The sequence below is a fragment of the Phaseolus vulgaris genome, chromosome 8, assembly GCF_000499845.2.
Source record: "Phaseolus vulgaris cultivar G19833 chromosome 8, P. vulgaris v2.0, whole genome shotgun sequence".
Lineage (NCBI taxonomy): Eukaryota > Viridiplantae > Streptophyta > Magnoliopsida > Fabales > Fabaceae > Phaseolus > Phaseolus vulgaris.
In genome coordinates this window covers 60509726-60531430 of record NC_023752.2, presented here as the reverse complement: position 1 = coordinate 60531430, position 21705 = coordinate 60509726, and the positions used below count along the sequence as shown (strand labels likewise).

Sequence of the window (21705 nt, the reverse complement as noted above, 5' to 3'; positions counted from 1 at the left end):
AATTGAACAAATTTAAAATTGTCAAGTGAACTACACAAAAAAAAAAAAAAACTTCAATTTTTGTTTTTTGTCCAAGTTAGAATCTATTTAAACTAGTTTGACTCCAATTTCACCAACTAAAATACCAAACTATGATTAAGACAACTCAAGGTACTTTTTGATCAAATTTGTGACTCACTATACTAGAGTATTATATTGAAATCTTGTTATACTCAATCGAATTGAACTATAATACCACTTAATTTCACATACAATCTCATTTTTACAATCTAAATGCACTAATTCACTCATAACCTAACATGAAATTTAGAACAAAGTTAGTTTCCTAATTTTGGATTCATTATACTCAAGGTATTTATAAGTTGAAGAAGATGATGAAGCTAAAAGTACTTTAATATTTCCTTGATCACGTATAAGCTTGGAATGTTAACCATCAAACATCCTACCATAATCTAAAAGTCAACAAAAATTCATTTCTCTCCACAATCCAAACATGTATGCAAGGCTAGAAAGATAAAAGAGAATTGAAAAACTTACCATAGGCTATACTTCACAATTTGTATTATATGCTTGTTGACAACTATCTTATAGCCAATAATTTCATAATAGAGGTAAGAATATTGCCATGGGAAAAAGCCCATTGGCTAAGTCCATGGGTTTTAGAGAGAAGATGAAATAGAGAGGAGAATAAATAATTCATTTTACTCTAGTTAATAACCTTATAATTTCTACTTACACCACCTCCAATTTACAAAAATCACCTCTGTTAATTTAAGTCTAAAGCTCAACAACCTTAACCTAATTATTTACTATAAATACCACCCCAAATTCTATTCTCACCCCTAATTTAAAATACAACTATTATATTCCATTTAAATTCAAAAACCATCTCAAATATATATTAAACATAATTACCTATTAATAAATTCACACTTTTATCTTATAAGATAAAAGTCTTTAAAAATATATTTTAAAAAAATATAAATATAAATATGTGTAAAATAAAAAAGTATGTGCATTTAACACTAGTAAAAAAATAATATAATAAAATCAAATAAATACTAATTAATTTATACTTTTAATACTCTTAATCTCTTATATCTTTTCACCTCGTATTAATTGTTTTTTCTATTATAAAATTTAAAATTTATTTTTATTTGGATATTTTAGTTACAGAAATAAAATATTACTATTGATGTAATGATTTTTCTTAGTATGTCACCAGTTTTTTTCTGCTAATAAATATAATCAATCATTTTCAATGATATTTTTAACTTAACACTAAAAAGTTATAAGATACTAAATTTGGAAAGGAAACCTCAGTACTAAAATAAGGTATTATAATTGATGCAATAATTTTTAGAGAATATTTTCTAAAATATTAATTTTCGAGATATTATTAAAAGGGTTATTTTAATTTTGATTAAAATATTGAAATACAAGATGGTTTCTAATATATTTTTTAATTTTATTTTGAATTTCCGATGACATGAAAAAAATACTATTGCTTCAATAATAATATCTTATTTCAAATTAAAATATTAAAAGAAACGAATGAAAATGTAAATTTATTTTAATATAGATTCGTTAAGTTGTAATTAAAATAAATGATATCAAAATACAAGTTATATATAGTTTATTTAGTTTATAATATTATATTATTTATTTACTGCTAGTAAATATACAAAATCAATTATATTATGAATGCATTTTTTCATTCATTAAAAAGTGAGGTTAGCTAAAAACTTAAACACACTTGATTAAATTTAATTACAATTTGTGTATGCTGCCATAGTTACAAATGGAAAAACACTTTACCCTCCATTCTCCTTCTTAATTCTAATCATATATTCGAATTGACGTCATACATTATAAATTGAAATAAATGGACTAATAACCTATATGCTACTGATTCATGAATGTGACAAATAAAATTAAAATAAACAAATTTAACACAAACTTATTATTCATTCCATAACTAAAAAAATATATATTTAATTACGAGGGGAACTTGTTAACTAGCCCGAATCGTTTCTGTTTAATTAATAATTTTGAATTTCGATATATATAATTACATTAAATATTTAAAAACAATATTTTATTGTTTTATAATGCACTGTTTCAAAATTAGGTTCTATAAAGATACACGTGCGTGACATTAGAAAATACAGATATTTTTATTTCATTACTTATAACTAATGCAACAAATGTAATATAATATTCAAAGTATTGTTTATTTGAATTTGAAATAGTGTTAGAGAGTGAGGTTTTTTAAGCATACTTATGGAGTCGTATAACTTGATTTCATGGAATAATTATCTTTAAATTGAATAGAAACTATAATTACTCTTCCTAAATGTATAGTATTATTCTGAATAAATAATGTAAGTTGTTACTTTGTCTCACTAGATTAGTTCATTTATAGTAGTAGTTGTAGTAGCAAGTTAACTTTGTAAAACAATGGGGAAAAAATAATCACCATCTTCTTCCCCATTGGCTTCAACAATTGGAAAAGAATCTCCTCTCTCTCTCTCTCACTCTCTGTTTTTGGGTTTAGTACACTTTTTTTCCTGCACTTAATTATTTAAATGTAAAAAAAAAACAAATAAACTGAAGCAAAGGGCATTATTGAAGAAGGCAAAGACGAAGGGCAGACAACAACTGAATATTCGACATAAATTTAAAAAGCAGAAGAAAACAATTTTAGAAATTAAAAAAAAAAGAGTATTGTACTTAGGCGTTGGGACTACAGTAGGAGGCTAATATATTTATTCCAATAGTTTATAAATATAAAAATGAAGACGCACTTCGATTATCCTATAAAATTCGTATACTTCTCTTAAATAGTATGTCTATCTCGTATATACATATTGTGATGGGAAAAACGTACGCGGAAACAACACATAATCACGAATTAACTGTAAAAATAAACGACACAAGATTTAACGTGGTTCGGTCGTCAACTGCAACCTACATCCACACGGGCAACTATTAGGTTTACATTATATCCTGTTGCACCCAATTACAAGTACAATGATCTCTCTTTAAATAGAGATAAATAGAGATAATAAAGAGACACAATGATTAAGCCCACTCACTAAAACATGTATATTCAGCCCAACCCAATTGGTCTTCATTTCATACTCAACATATTAGACACTGATATTTGTGTCGGTGAAGTGTTTAATTCAGAAAATATTTATTAAATTTTTGACAATTTTAACACGATTCTAACATAATTTAAAAAATATATATATATTAATTTTCTAAAAATTCAAATTTATTGTATACATTTTTATTATGATTAAAAAAATAATAAACAAACCCTTTTAAACTAGTTAAAAAAATATCTTTTAATTAAAAAAAAAACTAATATATCTTGTACACATAAAATTGTTTCTATACCATACATTTTTGAAATTATACGGATTTTTTTATATTTTATATCGTCTATCACTAGTGTGTGATACATGGAATATAAGATTACAAATTGAAAGAAGAAGATGAAGAAGAGGAGGGGCTAGCATGAAATATTTGACTAGTTGAAGACTCCATTTATTAGTGATGGGATCTAGCGAGGGCAGGCGCAATATGAAGTGTTGCAAGTTGAAAAACCAGAGAGAGGCATTATTTAACAGTGGGAAGTTTATGCAGCATCTTAATAATGTGACGTGTAGTTATTGTTAAGCGAGCGAGGAGCGAAGATTATTGGTTTGTGAGATAGAAAAATGGTTATTAAGAGATGAAAAAATGGAGGGAGGGAGGGAGGGGAGGGGCCAAGGTGGTGAATAGTAAAGTGGTCATGTCAAGAGGGGCCACCATGTGAATTTGTGAACACTGTGCAAAACGCTCTTCACTCGCCCCCACCAGCATCACTCAACCAAACACCTTCTCCCTCTCATTCATTCAATTCATTCAACTCGCCTTTTTTACGTCCCATCACCCAATCTTTCTCTCTCTCTCTCTCTCTCTCTCTCTCCCTCAACCCTCAATAACACAACACATAAACAAATATATTTATTTAACCCTTCTCTCTTCTGCTCCCTCTTCTCTTTTCTTCTCTTCTCTTCTCTTCTCTTCTCTTCTCTCCATTTCCCCAATCCAACGACCTCTTTCTGCTTCCTGTTACTCCTCACCATCCTCATGGACGCTGCAGCAGGTGCAGCCACAACGCCCGCCGCCTCCGAGGCTCCGGCCGAGGGATCAGCACCAGCTCTGCAGGCCGAGGGGTCAGGACCTCAGGCGGTGCCAAGCCGCTACGAATCGCAGAAGCGGCGGGACTGGAACACGTTCTTGCAGTACCTGCGGAACCACAAGCCGCCATTGACGTTGGCGCGGTGCAGTGGGGCGCACGTGATCGAGTTTCTCAAGTACCTCGACCAGTTCGGGAAGACTAAGGTGCATATTTCGGGGTGTCCTTATTTCGGACACCCCAACCCTCCAGCGCCTTGCGCCTGCCCTCTGAAGCAGGCCTGGGGCAGCCTCGACGCCCTAATCGGACGACTCAGGGCGGCCTTTGAAGAAAACGGAGGCCGTCCCGAATCCAATCCCTTCGCCACTCGGGCTGTCCGAATTTACCTCAGAGAGGTAAGGGAAGCCCAGGCCAAAGCACGAGGAATTCCCTACGAGAAGAAGAAGCGCAAGAGAACCACAACCACTATCTCCACCACTGTCACCACCGCCACGGTTTCTACTGTAACCACCACTACTTCTAATAACCCTACTAACGGAGCTCCCGTTACTGATGCTCCTACTGCTATTCCTAATGTTACTACTGCTACTACTTCCGTATAGTATAATTCTCATCATTTTTTTTCCAATTCATACTCATATTATCTATCTTTATTTTTAAGGAAATTATCTCTGCTTGCGCTTTATATATATATATATATTTATTTATTTATGCTGATTTATCTATGGTTAGTGTAAAAATTTAACCCCTAACAAGGAATACATATATAGAGTAATATATATGTATATATAGTGTAACTAAAACTATCTGATTCTGTTATACTTTGAAGTGGTGTTTCAGTTTCAGTACTAGGTTTCTCAATGTTTGATCTTCTTTGTTTTGTTTTCCGGTGTTTCATGAAATGAGGTAGCTGAATGGAAGTGGTGGAGGCATAGATTAAAATTAACACCTTGTTTTGCTTGCAGAAGAGTCCAAGGCCTTTCACTTTCATGTGAAATCCATTCCTCGTTTTCTTATGATGAAGTTTACTGTTCGAGAGTGTGAGGGAGAGAATCGTATCCCTCTTTATGGATTTTTCTTTGCATTATATATATATATATATATATATATATATATATATATATTTATTTGTTTATTCTCACTGGGTAGCGTATATTTCTGATGCCATGAGCGAGAACAACACATCTCATTTCATTTCAATTTCATTTTGACATTTTGTCTTCACCCGGTGAAGCTCCAAGGTGCAGTTGGAAAACAAATTCGGTGAGAGATAGATTGATGGGAAAAGAAGAATCATATATATACATACACAGCAATGATGTGATTCTGCAGAACAGTGCAATTTATGGAAGGAAACCAAGGAATTGAATTTAGCCTTCCATTTTAGTTTGGTAGATAAATGAATTAAAAAATGAAAAGCTTATGATTCTTTTTTATCTTTCATCCTTGTCTTGTTTTGGATCTGGTGTTTGAAACAAGGGCAACAAGAACACATGGAGTCAAATAAGGTCTAATCCTTCTTTTATATATAAAGATTAGTTCCCAGCAACACTGTTCATCTGGTCCCCGGGGTTGTATCAGATCTGTTGGCCTCAATCTATCTACAATGATGCACACGTGCACTTATCATTTACAGCTTTTCTTTCACTTCTGTTCAGGTGCTCCTCCTTTGCAACTTCATCTCAGATTTTCTGCTCTTAGATTTTCTTCTCAAGTTTCACCACTTTGCCTCTTTTTTTCCCTATCTTTTCCTTTCTTTCTCGAGGTATAGCTAGGTTATTCCCTTCTGCACTATTCATCAGCTCCAATTGCCTTTGCTGTGATAACAACACTTGCAGAAAATAATATTCCATCATATAAATCTTTAATTTAGTTATTGGAAGTGTATACAATTTTACACCATCATCCAATGTATATATATGAGGTTAATTTAGGTTAAGATAATTATTTTGAAAATGGTAGTTAATTAAGAATAATGTGTTGTGGTAGAAGCGATCCTTGTGATTGCTGGTGATATTTTTTATTGTGGTAAACCCCACCTAAGCGTGAAAAGGACTTGTAGCCAACCGATCCTTACATTGTATAAAAAAATTTGCAATATTGATTTGTATTATCATAACCCACCCATTGTTTAATGGTTTATTTGTTATTATATAGCATAGACCCACTAGGCACTTCCAAACAAAACCACATTTCTGAATTCTAATTTGGAACTTTGGACCCATATCCACTAAATTCATCATTCATCTACTCATGATAATGTACTGAAAACATTTCTTTGCATTACTTTTTTGTCTGTTTCTTTTCTTGCAATAATTTTTTCGCCCTCCTCTCCATCAACACTTTTGCATTCAAGGGGAACTTTCGCTTTCTGGCCTTTTGTAGAACCACGTAATTTCGTATAGGGCACTTTATTTATCACTTTCTTTTGTTTTTTCTTTATTATGTCCGGTGGCCACTTTAACCATTTCGATTTCTAAAAAGTCAAAAAGATAATTTTTTTTTTAAAAAATAGTAATGAAATTGAGATCCCATTCCTTTCTTTTTCCCTCTCTTTCTCGATTTGGCATACCATTTTACTTGCACCCACCGTATGTGTGTGCGAACACAGAGACGCAGAGATAGTTATTTGTTACGTTGTTTGATCCTCTGATGTGGTGCAGAAGAATATGGGTGAGGGAGGTGTGAGCAGAGTGAAGTGCGAAAGGAGTAAAATCACGAAGTTGATAAGGATAAAGAGTATCCCACTAAGTTTCTCAGTTTCATCCTCTTTTGTCGCCACATACAACACCATCCACGTCTCAATTAATGTTCTTTGTCTACTCTACACTTCATTCATATTTCAACAGAGAGGTTGGACTGTGGAATCAACGGGGTTTTGTGACTACTCACAAATATGTTTTGCTTCTGGTTTTTAGTGGGGCTTCCTTGCTTTTATGATTCTCCCATGTCACCTGCACCTTCTCATTAATCTTCTCCTTCTCACTGCCAACAACATTTAACATCCTCAAATTCTGAAACGTCTAATAGTTTCAAAATAACTCAATAACTCTGATTTTATATTAATATCTCAAAATAACTATGATAGATCATTTTTATTCTTATTATGAATATGATAAGTTTTTATTATGAATTTTATAAAGAAAATATTATTTGGGTATTGGAGATAATGTGAAATGATTAGTTGAAGGGATAATAAGCAGGTATGTTATCCCTAATAATGGCGATTTGAAATGTGGCATTATTGAGGAATGATTTTGAAGAGAGAATATATACCTAAAATTTATGAAGCTTAGCCCCCTCAATATGGAGCCCAATGAGGTCACCCACATGATCTTGCTTCTCGCGACACAAATAAACGGACGATGTAGCAACACGTGGCTAAATGTCCCCTCCACCATGCACTTCTTCTTTTTCAACAAATTTTATGCTCTAATTTTGCCCCAAAAATGAAGGCTCAGAAAATAACATCAAGAATGAAACCATTTTATATTATATAATTCATGACAAAAATACTAATTCACTAGTAAAAATAATATTTCACGTGAACAGTTATTTTATACGCAATAAATAAGTTATTGCTTCAACCTTAGGTTGTTGGGCAGCATCGTTATGGTCAATTACCGCATTCGAGGTATTGTTCGTTTTGAAGGTCGGTGCTCTGTCACTATTTTGTCCTTAAAATGCGTCTTGAAGGATGAATTGAGTATATAAACTGTCATTGACTTCGATTCTTAAGCGATGTGGGACTGTATTAGCATACGGGAACAATTATCACTAATAAAGAAATAAAATAAGCTATCACTAATGAAGAACAGATGTTATTTTGTGTAGTAAATAAACTTTTCCAAATTTAATTTTAGGGTGAGCCGGCTAATTTTTTATAAAAAATTAATATGATACAAATTATCTATTTTTATAAATAATCTTCTAATTTTTCACTTGTTGTGCCGACATTTTCATTTCTAATATATTTATAGATGATTAATCACTTTCATCAATTAAATTTATTTCTATAACTTTTTTATGAATAGTAACAAATTTAGAAGTCTTGATTGATTTTTTTTTCTTTTTCTTAATTTTTGTTACTGAATTCCCACCTTTTGTTTGATATTTTCTAATTTTATAACTAAAACAAAAAATAACGATAATTAAAAATACTTTTTCGGTAATTAGAAAATAATAAAAGGATAGAACCTGAAACGAAAAGAACTGCATGTCGAAGTTGTCTATTCTAATAATTTAGAATTGACAAGTCACTTTGAGAGATAACTTCAAAAAAACTTCAAAAGAATATAAATCTGAGAAGGTAAAAAAGAATTTAAGTTACTTCAAGTCTTTGTAAGAATGTAAATATGAAAATAAAAGACAAGAATAAAAATATTAAGAGTTATATATAGAGAGAGAGAAAATAAAAAATATCTATAATATATATATATATATATATATTAAAAGAAAAAATATATAAATATAAATTTAGAGGCATTTTATTCGTTACTATTAAATTAATTAGTCACACGTAAAACTCGGTAATTCATCATTTTCTTAGTTTATATAATAGTTTATTTCTTATTTAATGTTGATATTTGAAGTTTAAAATAAAATAATATGCTAACGCACAAAAAAGTGAAAAAATGCCGGAAATTTGTTATTACCGCATGTAAAAAAGTATAATTATTATTTTACCAAAAATAAATTGTATAATCAAATATGGGAGAATTCATAATTCATTATACACTTCTCTCCCATGATAATCATAGTAATATAAATAATGCCAATAAAAGAAATAAAATAATAATAACATAATAACATTATAAATAACAAAAGGTTAATGCAAATACATAACCTTAAAATTAAAAATATCAAAAATTAAATTGTATTTTATTTCTCCTATAATGTTCTTCCATCAAACTATCTCTATTTTATTTTATTCTCACCTATTTTATTAAATTAAATCACCTCTAATTTACTATACTTATTACTTACTGTTCTTATTTTCTTTTCTCTTTCACTTATCTTCTCTCTTTTTCTTTCCTCTACTAAACAAGTCATTTCTAATCTCCCACTATTTATTAAAAAAGTCAAAATTTTGTGTCCTTCCATCATATTTATCCTATTCTAAAAGACAGGCATGTGATTTTTTGAAATCTTATTATCCTATTTTGAATATTCCTTCAAATTAGCGTGCATTATTCATAGTTAAATACGTACGATTATATTTTACTGATATAAATAAATATTTCACATTTTAAAAATAGAAACAAATCTATCATTAAATAATTTTGAATAAATAGATGAAATATAGAGAAATAACAAATGGATTGATTTTAATAGATAACATAATCGAAACTAGTTCTCAATAACTTAATAAACATTCTTTTTTTACGACATAATTTAAATAATTATGTTACAACATAATTCTAACATCGTAATTAATCTGATTGTTCATTCTAATTTATGTTTAATATAAAAAAAATTACCACTATCCTATAAATACACAATGAAATCAAGATAAATGTATCAATTGAACAATATTTAGGGTTGAACAAAGTTCTCTTGTAATTCCTTTACGTACTTCAACTGGATTTTGAACCCATTGAATTGTATGAGGCTGGTTGTTTAATGCTTTCTTTAGTTGGTTTGGTTGTTCCTTATTTAAGTTGGAAGATGTTTTTTGGTTGGAGGTTGATAAAACGCTAGTTCTTTATGTATAAGGGTTGGACCACTCCTAAAGTGATTTTTTTTTTATTACTGATAAAAAAAAATTAAACAATATTTATTCCATTCAAACATCATATACCAAATACTTAGATTAGAAGAAGTATTAATATAATAAGCAAGGAGAGTTTTTCCCGATCATACAACAGAACAGAAATTAAAAAATGTATAAAATTAAGTTAGAGATGAAATTGTAAAGTTTTATTAAAAAATGAAAAGATGGAATGAATAACTTTTACGCTGGACCCGTGATGTAGCATGGATTTTGAGACTTTAGACTAAAACAATGGGCGACAAATGAGTGGAACGTTTGTAATGGCTCTTCAAAGGAACAGATCCAATAATTGAATGGTTGGAAAAAGTGCCACTTTTCATTGGGGACATCGTTAGTAATTAAAAGACATGTTTTATTTTATGTACTTCTACTTAATTTCCCTCCCCCAATACAATATAAACTATTTTAATTCTATCAATTTTTTAATTTAAAATTCATGTAAATAGTACATTCCAACCCCAATTAGTTTTACCTAGTTTTTAAAGAAATAGGTCATAAATTATTTTTCTAAACCCTTAATTCTACAAGTGTTTCATAATTCAACTTACTTTTCATGAGAATATTTTGGAGTTCGTATTCACAACTTTGTTTCACATTCAAGGACTACACCACATGCTTAATCGCATTTGCATAAAACAACATTTCTGCCAAACAAATAAAAAAAATTGCAAACTCGAATGCATTTATGTTATAATAATAGTTAATTAAACGTCTTATGCCTTACAATCATATATAATCTCTCCAATGTAAATCGAAATGTAAAGTAAGTTTTTATGTTAAACAGAAATTATTTAAAAAATAAAGGTTAAAGTGATAAAGTTATATTTAAGATATAAATTAAAATTTTAATTAATTAGTAATTCATTTATAAACCTTATCGTTTCTCTAAAAAAAATTATTTATATTTTTTTTTCTCTTTAAATTTTTGAAACCTTTTTCATTTTTCCTTTGGCTAGAAGATACAAGTTTAGAATAATTTAATCTTTTTATATGTTTACTTTTAATAATATTTTTCTCTTATATTTCAATTTCTTTTTTTACAGTATAATATATGCATGTATAAAGTTTTGTTGAGATATGGGTTGAATAGATTATAAATTTTAACTACTAATTATTTAGATTCTAAATTTGGTAGAAAAACTTTGGTAGTTAATCAGATATCAATTTAAAAACCATTTAACAATAATATAAACTAATTTATAAATTAATTTTTTTTTAGTTTTTAAAATAGTCTCTAATTTAATCATTATAACAACTAATTATTTTTTTTTTAAAATTGGTCTATTTCATGAATTTTTTTAGTGATTTAAGTTAGAAATATTTTTTTCTAATTTTTTTTCAAAATTGCTTTTGTTTTTGTTTTGATATCCTTGAATATTGCAAGCTTACTTCATCTTCATGAGTCAACACCTCTTAGATTTGATACATCCTCCCTCTTTTGAAGAATACTTCAAGTAAGAGTTCATAACAATTATTCATATTTTTTTATATTTTAGATTATTGTAACTTACAAATATTATATGTTGACACATACACACATATTTATGTGTATGGATAACTCATGACATTATGTTATGTTTCAGATTTTATATGTAAGATATTTTCAAAATTTTAACAATAAAAATTTGTTCCTAAGTAATTAAAAAACTAATTTTAATATTAAAGGTGTTACCCTCTCAAAGTTATTAGATGGAATATTACTTAATTGATGAAGTTTTGATAATTTTTAGGAGTTCTCATCATTTTTACTATTTAAATGAAATAGAATTTTGTTGGTGATAGTTGTATAAGAATTATTTTGGAAGAATTTTAGACAATAACATAATTTTTTTTAATCCTTTTTATAAAAATATCATGATAAATATCACAAAGTTTAACATTCAAGACACCATATATTTCAACAATCATATTTTATCACATAGAAAAATAATATAAAAAATATTTTTAAAAAGGAATAAAGTAACTTAATTGGAAACATGAAATTCGATAACTTTGTCAAATATTCTAAGTTTTCCAAGTGTTAACATGCATTATTTAAGCAAATATATTACTTCAATTAATGCATTATTAACTCTCTTAAATACATTACTATTTTTTTATGTTATGTATCCAACTCAACTAATTCTATAAAAAGTTATAAAAGGAGGAAGCTTAATAATTGGTTAGATTCCTGCAAAATATATTAATTATTTAATATTTGTTGTTTGCAATAATCTCTCTCTAAAGATATATTAATGTAAGATTTGCTGTCGTTGATGACGTGTCTTCTACCAGTCCCTCTTATTCTAGAAGTCTAATAAAATAACTTATTTTGATTGTGTTGCGTAGCGTATGTGCTTCAACAATTTATTTGGCTTTGCATTTTATTTCTTTAAAAGTGTATATTTATATAAATAATGCAAAGAGTGTCATGATTTGGACAATTTGTAGAAGGTACTACGATAAATTAAGTGATAAAAATAAAATAAAACGTTGTATAATTAATTTATTTAATCGGGTTTAATCTATTAAAATTGTAGTTTAATTATTTTTTAATTTCATCATATATCATCTAAAATTTATATTAATACCAATTTATTGATAAAAATATGCATAAACTTTCTTTGGAAAAATAGTTTTTATATATATATATATGTATATTTTTATAAAAGCTTTCATTTAGGTATTTAAATGCAATTTTGCATCTTAACTAGACTAACACTTAAAGTAACAATAATCATCTGCCATTATATGAAAAAAATATTATTAAAAAAAAACAAAAAAATATGGGGGACAAAATAAGAACAAACTAGATTGAAACCTATTGTACTAATAAAATGATTTTATATGAATAAATCCTTAATTAGTCAACTCACAGCACACACATTTTCTTCACGAAAAATATGAGTAACCCTAAACTTGATTTTCCCACCGTAATTAAGATAATTATTTCATTGATTACGAAAAATTCACCAAACATTAGTCTTAGCAATAAAAAAATATAAATCATTTGTAAGCCCCGTCTTTTGAGTTTCCTCCATAGTATATATAACTTCATAAAATTCATCAACCATAGCAATCTGAACTTCAAGAAATGCAGAGAAAACACCAATAAACTCCCTCCTACTCCCACAAAAAATACCTCCATGAGTAGCAAGACCAGGATATCTCCTAGCAGCTCCATTAATGTTAATTTTAACCTAACTTGGTGAAGGGAACTCACATCTAACAGGAAGGGGACGGAGAAATTTACTAGTAATACCAAAAAACTTAATCACGTTGAAATCCAACATATCATTTTTCATTGAAACTTTAAACAAACTTCCCACAGGACAAGTTAAATCTTTAATTATCGAAATAGTCTTAGAAACATCAATCTTATACAGAAATCTAGCATAGTTTCTCATACGTCATATCATTCAAATAGAAAAAGTTATCACACTAAGCTTAATCAATTTAACCAAATGAGTATCATCACTCTTAATAAAAGAAAGAAAATCATCCTTATTAGAGAAATAAGAAGTAAGAAAAATTTGTAAATATTAGAACATTCAAAAAAATAAATGTTAAATAATATATACAATATTCAATCATTCTAAAAAACCTCTTTTAAAAAACAAATTTCAATTAACTCATTCATAAAAAAATGTCTAAGTCCAATTCTACACACTAAACTGAAATGCGTAATTTTGCATAATTACCTGTAACACCAACATCTGTAGAAAAAAAACTCTAGAAAAATATTATCCGTAAATAAATATCCTTATTCTGACGGTGTATTAATCACTATTGCCACTCTAGTCCGGACCAATCACTTTTTTTAACCATATACAATCTTCCTCAATATTAACTAAATGATTTATAAATTTTTTAAAAATACATTAAAATTTACCAGAAAACAAATTTCATTGAGTAATAGCAAATCAAATTTGAGTAATTTACAATTAATTGTAGTATAAATTAATTTCATAATTGACTATAAATTAATTTATCTGAAACATAAAAATAATTTAGAGTTTAGAATTTAGATTATATATATATATATATATATATATTAATAATCAAAACATGATTTGATGGGTTACTATTTAAATGTTATCCTACTTTATTATATTTTATTCTAATGGATTGGTATGTAGTAATGATGAAAGAAATGAATAAGATATTGGTGACGTATGATCGATCACAAATCGACGGCTCTATTTATGTATGTTTTTATATAAAAATCAACTCCGTTTTCTTTAATTGTTCTTTGAGGGATGATTTTTAAATCTAAATTCTCTCTCATTTTGACATGCCAATATATAGTTTAAGATGGACTAAATTTTACTTATTGACATAATATACTATTTTTAAAATTATATAAAATCAAAGAAATATATAACTACTTAATTTATAATTTTGCGATAGATAATACTAATATAAATATAATACTATATTAGATAAATTAATCAAAAATCACTTTGGGTAGGGTAGAATTAATAGGGCAAGATGAGTTTGTAGCTGGTAAGAATTATTTAGCCATAAGAAAATGAGTATTTTTTACTTCAAAAATAGTACAAAATCATTCGTCCAGTGCCAAAGCATATCATACTTATATATGGTAAATTTATTAACTTCTGCAACAACTATCTTAATTTAAAATCATGTTAATGGTAGAATATGATTGATTATTGACAATGTAAACTCTTTATTACACTGATACCACTATTAAATTTATTATATTTTTGTTCCTCCAAAGGTGGACAACTATCAATGCAGTGATAGTATTTCAAGTACGAAAAGTTGAATACACAAAATTCTAAATCTATTTTTTAAATGATCAGGTAATTAACCACTTTAAAACAGTCAAATAACTCTATAATTTAATTTCAGTCATTCATTTATAATTGTAGATTTTTCTCTTCGCATTCTTTCCCTTTTTAAGTGAGTATATAAACTCACTCTTACATCAGTATAACTCACCTGAACAGATTAAGATGAAGTTACATTTGGTAGAGATGAACTTGAAGCTGAATTTTTTGACTAAGGTAAGGTTCAGATGAAGAAACTAACGTATAGGGTGACACACACCATGGTGTGCATGTGGAGATTGGAAAGTGCAGAATGAAAGAAAAAGTGGTAAAATGAGATATAAGGAAACAAAAAGCAACAGAGGAGGTGGAGATTTTTGAGTTGCAGAGAAAAAGTACAGCAGGGCCTAGGTATGCATTTGGGGTTAAATGAAAGTTGGTGTTGGTGTTGGTGTTGGTGGAAGAGTGATGAAGTGGGGAAGTGTATGTGTTTGGTCCAAAGGAAGAGAAGACAACATATACATATTTCAAAAGATGGAGAAGTAAATAGGTAAATGGTTTATGAAGATGGACATGATGCGTGTGAGTGAAATGGGACCAAAACTACTTTGACAATTTGCTGGTTCAGTCACCGACAGGGGTATCTTGCACGTAGATTCGTTTCCTGACACTCCTTGTCTCTCTCTCATTCTCACTCTCTCCTCTCATTAAGGTACTCAATACGTACAAACTCCAACCTCTTCACACTACTATGTTGTTTGGTATGCTTCATTACCTCGTCCAACATCACTGTAATTGTGTTTATCATATAGCTCTTCCTTCCTCTCAAATTATAAAGTGTTCACTTGAGTTTAAACCACAAGTTTAAAGGTCATAGTATAATGTATCTGTTTCAGTTTGCCCTAATGTTGAAATTGTTTTTTTTTCTCATTTAGAGTAAATGTAATCAAGGAAAATCATTCTTAATGAAATTTATCTTGGTGAGTGGTTTTTTATAAAATCATGATTTCATCCTACAACTTTAATTAGTTACACAAAAATAATGTGTTCTCAATTTGGACATGGACTATATAATGTACACTACAATAAAATCATTAAATAGAAATCAATTTTTAGAAAATAAAATAATTAGTTGTAATAGTAACTAAATTAGAGACTATTTTAGAAATTAAAAAAAAAAATGGTTCTAAATTAGTTTCTATTATTGTTAAATAGTTTTTAAATTAATATCTAATTAGTTACTGAGGCTTTAACTACCAATTATTTAATTTCTAAATTTGGTACCAATTAGATACCAATTTAGAAATTATTTAACAATAATAAAAACTAATTTAAAAACCAATAATTTATTTAAACCCTAAAATATTTTTTCATTAGGTTAACAATTTTACTTATTTAGACACATTGAGGATATGCTAGTTTTAATACATAAAGGTGAAAGATTTCTTTATTGAAATTTTATGTTTTATGTGATAGTTGCAAGGATCTATTCAGATTATTGTTAGTTGCTCATCTCGAAACTTTACGAAAACTATAAAAAATGGTCTTTTTTCTTTTCTTTTATAAGGATTTTTTTTTATAGAATTTTGTATACCTATATGTTCTTTTATTTATATATATTTTTTTATTAAAAAAATAGAACTCAATTAGTGATTGATAAATTATATCTGTTTCACTCTTAATTCAATGTATAAGAGAATATTTGTTAAAAAATGTTAATTCCTTCTTCTTAGTCAGAGAAAACTTAAAAAAAAGGTGCACTTTTCTTAATATGATAAACCAAACTGCAGACACTCAGAATATAAGGTAACAGGAAAAGAAAAATGTAATTTATTTCATTACAATTACTTCTCTGAAATGTTGTCTATAATGAAGGAGCTTATACATTTGTCACCATGTACAGATCTTAAATATCTAATTCATTGCAAGAAATTACTATTAATATTTTTAATATTATTTAGGCAAAAAAAGTTTGACCCCAAAAGAAAACTTGTCACGGAATTGTAAAATGGAAAGGAAAAAAAAGTTTAAACAGTCATAATATTAACTTTTTTTAAAATTTATGACAATCGCTTGACTAATTTTTGTAACAAGTTAATTTACCTTAAAAAACATATGATAGAAATATAGAATATTATTAGCTAGCAATAATTAATAGTAATCACAACGATGACAAGTACACGCATATTTTTCTATTAAGTAAATTTTCAAAACATGAGGGGCCACTAAATACGAGTTTAATTAATGATGATAAAATTGCAGATTAAAAAACAGATTTTTTTTACCTTAAAGTAATAGATTTTGCAATTACGTGTGGTTGAAAAAAAATCCCCCTCTCTTCTTCAACAGAATTATTTTTAATCATTAATTTTCTCCAGTGTACTTACATAATTTCGACAGTCTGTCATTGTTATATTTTTGAATAATTATTTTTTTAAGAAGGAAAAATGAACTTTCAAGTGATGCAAACCAAAATTAGATTTCATATGTTAATACATATGGGTATTGATTAACTAATATTTCCTATTAAGATTTCAACAAAATTATTCTGTGGATAACTTGATATTTTTAAGAATTAATTAATGGATTTTTTTTTATCATTAGATAATTAATTTACAACTATTTTAAAAAGTTAATAAAAATCATATTAGTTAATAAAATATCTTAATTATAGTTGAACAAGGTATTACTATTATTCTCAATGTATGTTCAAAATATCTTAACAACTTTTTAAACTCATGTGCTAAAAATTCTTTATATTAAAACCTATTTTAATTAATGAAACCAAGAAGAAGATATACTAAGGTTGACTATAATAAATAATACATGAAATAAAATCAATACTGGTTAAAAAAATATGGACATTAATATAAATCTATTTTAAGGTTTTAATATTAAATGAAACATCGTTTATACTACAATAAACTATAAGTAATCTATTTTTAGATAAAACTGGACACGTCTCTTTTCTAATATATCATAATTGTTAATTTAATTATAAATATTTTAAATTGATAATTTAATCAATAAATCAATAAAATGTTATTTTCTGCTGACATCCTTTATTCCAAAGGCTAAAAATTATATAAAAGAAGATTTCGATCCAAAGGAGTATAGTTTCATAACTTAAAGGACCATTTTTCTTTCACATTAAAATTCATAATATTTTCTTATATTAATATATTTGAATGCCAAAAATTTTTCTGAAAACCTTCATTCGGTATTCGAACACGTCTTCTAGAATTTTCACACATTACTATATTAAATATTATTAAATAATATGAAAATTAAAAATTAAATAAATATTTTATAAGAGTTATATTACGGTAAAATAAAATATTTTGACAAAATTAAACTATATTTATATTATAATCAAATGTAAAATACATAAATAAAATATTGCAAAAAGGACTGTTAGGAGTTAGGTCTACTCCCTAGGATAAGAATAATTTGAAAGTTTTAAAAGTAAAGCTCACTATGTGACATGACACTAAGATAAGACTAAATATTAATTATTCGTCAATATAAAAGGGCACTAAAAGAATAATCCATTAATTTTTTGTTTACTTTCATTTGGTTGCTCAATACTTAAATTTGGTATTCAAAAGAGTGACTCACTTTTTTATTTTAAGTTTTAAAATTTTAAAATTAAATAAAATATAATTTATAATTTTAGGTCAAAATTTAAAAAATTTGTATCTCATAGAAGGTAAATTATCCTTTTAAATCTCTTTATTTTTTTATTAAATTAATTTCAATATCTTTAATCCACATATTTGTACTTGAATCAATAACATATGATACCTTTTTTTTTTCTTTTTTTTTTGAAATATATCACACTTTTGGCTAGCACTTGGAAAACTATTAAATACCTTTGAAATGAGTATATTTGAAGGGAAATCTGGTTGCATGTAATTAGATATGAAGTGCAGGATATAGCAAATTTAATTTTTTTATATTAATTAAAATCATATTTTCTAAATACAATATGCTTTAAAAATTTGATTGCAAAAAGTTTACAAATGTTATGTGAAGAATATGATTCTTTGAAAATGTTGAAACTCACCATCATATAATATGATTTTTTTCAAAATTAACTCACTTCCAATATACAATTTGTCCAATTCAACAATAAAATTTTAATTTGTCGATTTTCAAAAACTCAAAAGCATATTACACTATTATAAAAAAAAAATCTGAGAGTAAAGGGATATCCAAGGCTATGACTCCTCGAAAACTTAAAATGTATTAATAGTAATATACTATTATTTGTGATTATATATTTTATTGAATGGAAAAATAAAAATATTTATTTTTAGCCTCTCATTCTAGAGCTTTGTCTCCGCTGTTCTCACATTTGTTTGATCTACTTATTTGTCATCTCGTTGATTTGTAATTTTCCATATATATCTTTGCGAGAAATAAAAAAGTTTAGCAAGTCCATATGAAAATTTGTTAGAAATTAGAGTTTTTTATTCATTATATAACCTGAAAAAGAATTTCAGAAGAAATGGTTTACAAGTATGTTGTTTGAGACCATAATGTTTTTTTTTTATCAGAAAAAAATGTACTGAATACCAAGTATGGTTTGTTTTATGTGACAGGTCTGCAGTCACTGCATTGGATCTGTTCATATATTATATTGGATCTGCAGTCATAGTGTGGAAAGAGTAGAGAAACATGTAAATTCTACAAGTGATTCAAGTAGCAAAGAAATATACCATACCAATATGCATCCTTGTCATGGATAATGCAAAAAAAAAAAAATCACTTTAATTGATATTCGATAGATTTAGTGGATTAAAACAAAGACTCATGATTAAACACTATAAATAAACCCTTTAACAAAAAATAAAATATACTTTAATTAACTTTTACTATGCAATCTTAATACAGAGTATCTACTTAATCATTAGAATACTTTTTTTTGGTAAACTTCGATCAAGTACAAACAATTAAAAAAAAACTTAAAATAAAGAACGAGAAAATAACCGACATAGAACCAATTTCAAATATTATTTAGATTTTTTTTCTGTATAAATACAAATATAATCAATTTAAACTTAATAAGACTTTACTTTTATCACTTGTTATTTTGACACGACTTCTATACCTCTCACCTTACAACTTCTTTTATATTTATAATTTTTAAAATCAACTCTCACTTTAAAATAAAATAAAAAAACAAAGATATAAGTAAGTAGTCTTGAAGAAAAGAAAGGAAATCCACTAGGGTGAAATTGGATGGTGAAGACGAAGTTGTAAACTGTGATGTCATTGTTTTGTTGAGATTGAATAGCTGGAAAGGTTAAAAGGAAGTGAGAAGGTGTGGAAAATTTAGGGCACAGGAATCCTATGACAGATAATGGGTATGTATGGAATTTGATATTGATTAATTAATTAATTGATGATGTTCCTCTTTCATTGCGAGACTGTGACAGTGAATGAGTTCAAAACTGTGAAGTGTACTATTGGAGGGTCCCTCATTGGTGATGTATAGTGTAATTTTGGGTAGTACGTTGATGAAGGGACACATTCTTCATAGACACCAACTCATACACAATAAATTAGAATCACAGTTTTCTTGTTAGTGTGTCTCCCTCAGGTGAACTTTCCTAATTAATTCATTTCAAAGCTACTCCTAAATATGTGTCTGCCAACTGCACCTATTCATCTACGAGGGGATCTGTGACTCTCAATCACCAATTTATTCCATGCCTCGTTTAAGAACTTTCATTTCAACTTTGAAAGAGACCTAAGAAATCACGTGAATTGCCACTCACAATTTGAAAGTGATCTCCATCATCTACATACATGGACTCCATTATTTTCTTGGCCCATAGTCTTCAACTCATTTATAGTTTCAAACTCATGTTCTAAGCTAATTAGTCTAAGGTCGATTTCTAAACAACTGCAAGTATGAAAGAGGGATGAAAGTGACTCTCTTATCACCAAATATAGTGTATTCTATAAGATACAATAAATATATTCGCAACACACTCTGAAGTTTTCCAGATGCAACACCCCTTATAGACTTCTTAGAGCTGACTTAGTCTAATGTGTGCAATAATAGAGCTAGGGTCACTCCCTTGGATTCGAGGTCAAGGGAAGAAACCTCCAGAAAACAAATAAGAGAGAAGATAAGAAATAATTATTTTTCTTATTCTCATTCCTTTCATCATAGTAGTATTTAAACAAATTATCTAACGCCAATCAATGGCAACCCGCAATACAAGGAAACAACAAAACAGAATTTGATTGCGTATCTACCCCTATGACTCAGCAGAAAAACAGAATTGTATATGACTCATCATAATTCTCCTTCACACATAGTCACTTAGGTAAGTGGGTTTTCGGGTCATCCTAATGGGTTTGGACGAGTGGGCCTCTGCATTCCTATCATGCACCCTGACATTGTCTCATCTTTGAGGATGTATCACCCTGGTCAATCCTTAATAACTTCACCAAAATAGTTGAATTTACAAAGAATTTCATGAGGATGTACGTAGGAAATTGTAAAGATATAGAACGCCGACACATCATTCGACAATATCGTCATTTTACCATTCAGAATGTAGAAGGCGTTGGTATGCTTGTGTCACCTCTCCACAAAGACTGAAAACAATCCCCTAAGGGTGGGCAAAAAATCCAAATTACAAAATCCAATCCATAATAATCCAAATCCATATTAGTTTTGATCCATTTAAATGGATTTATTTCAAATCCAAATCCATATTTTTGGATTTTAAATCCAATCCATTTAATTGGATATGGATTAGATATGAATTGGATACATTTTTGGATTATCCAAATTGTATTTTGGGTTGGATTTTGACTTGGCCCGATCCAGGTTGAGCCAAGACAATTCAGGCGCAGGTTGAGCAAAGTTGACCCAAGTCCACGTCAAGCCGAATGAGCCCGGGCCGATGTCAAGCCGAGTGGGCCCGGACTGATGACGAGCCAAGCGG

General features: G+C 28.2%; 1 protein-coding gene across 1 annotated transcript; it reads left to right on the top strand.

Annotated features, from left to right (window-relative positions):
* Positions 1 to 3842: 3842 nt before the first annotated feature.
* LOC137825995 (protein LIGHT-DEPENDENT SHORT HYPOCOTYLS 6-like) lies at positions 3843 to 4877 on the top strand. Its single transcript, XM_068631830.1, has one exon. The coding sequence runs from the start codon at positions 4144 to 4146 to the stop codon at positions 4792 to 4794; it is 651 nt and encodes a 216-aa protein (XP_068487931.1). The 5' UTR covers positions 3843 to 4143; the 3' UTR covers positions 4795 to 4877.
* The last annotated feature ends 16828 nt before the right edge of the window (positions 4878 to 21705 follow it).

Bases quoted from the DNA above. Each gene is read 5' to 3' on its own strand.
- LOC137825995 (XM_068631830.1), top strand. From the start codon at position 4,144: ATGGACGCTGCAGCAGGTGCAGCCACAACGCCCGCCGCCTCCGAGGCT.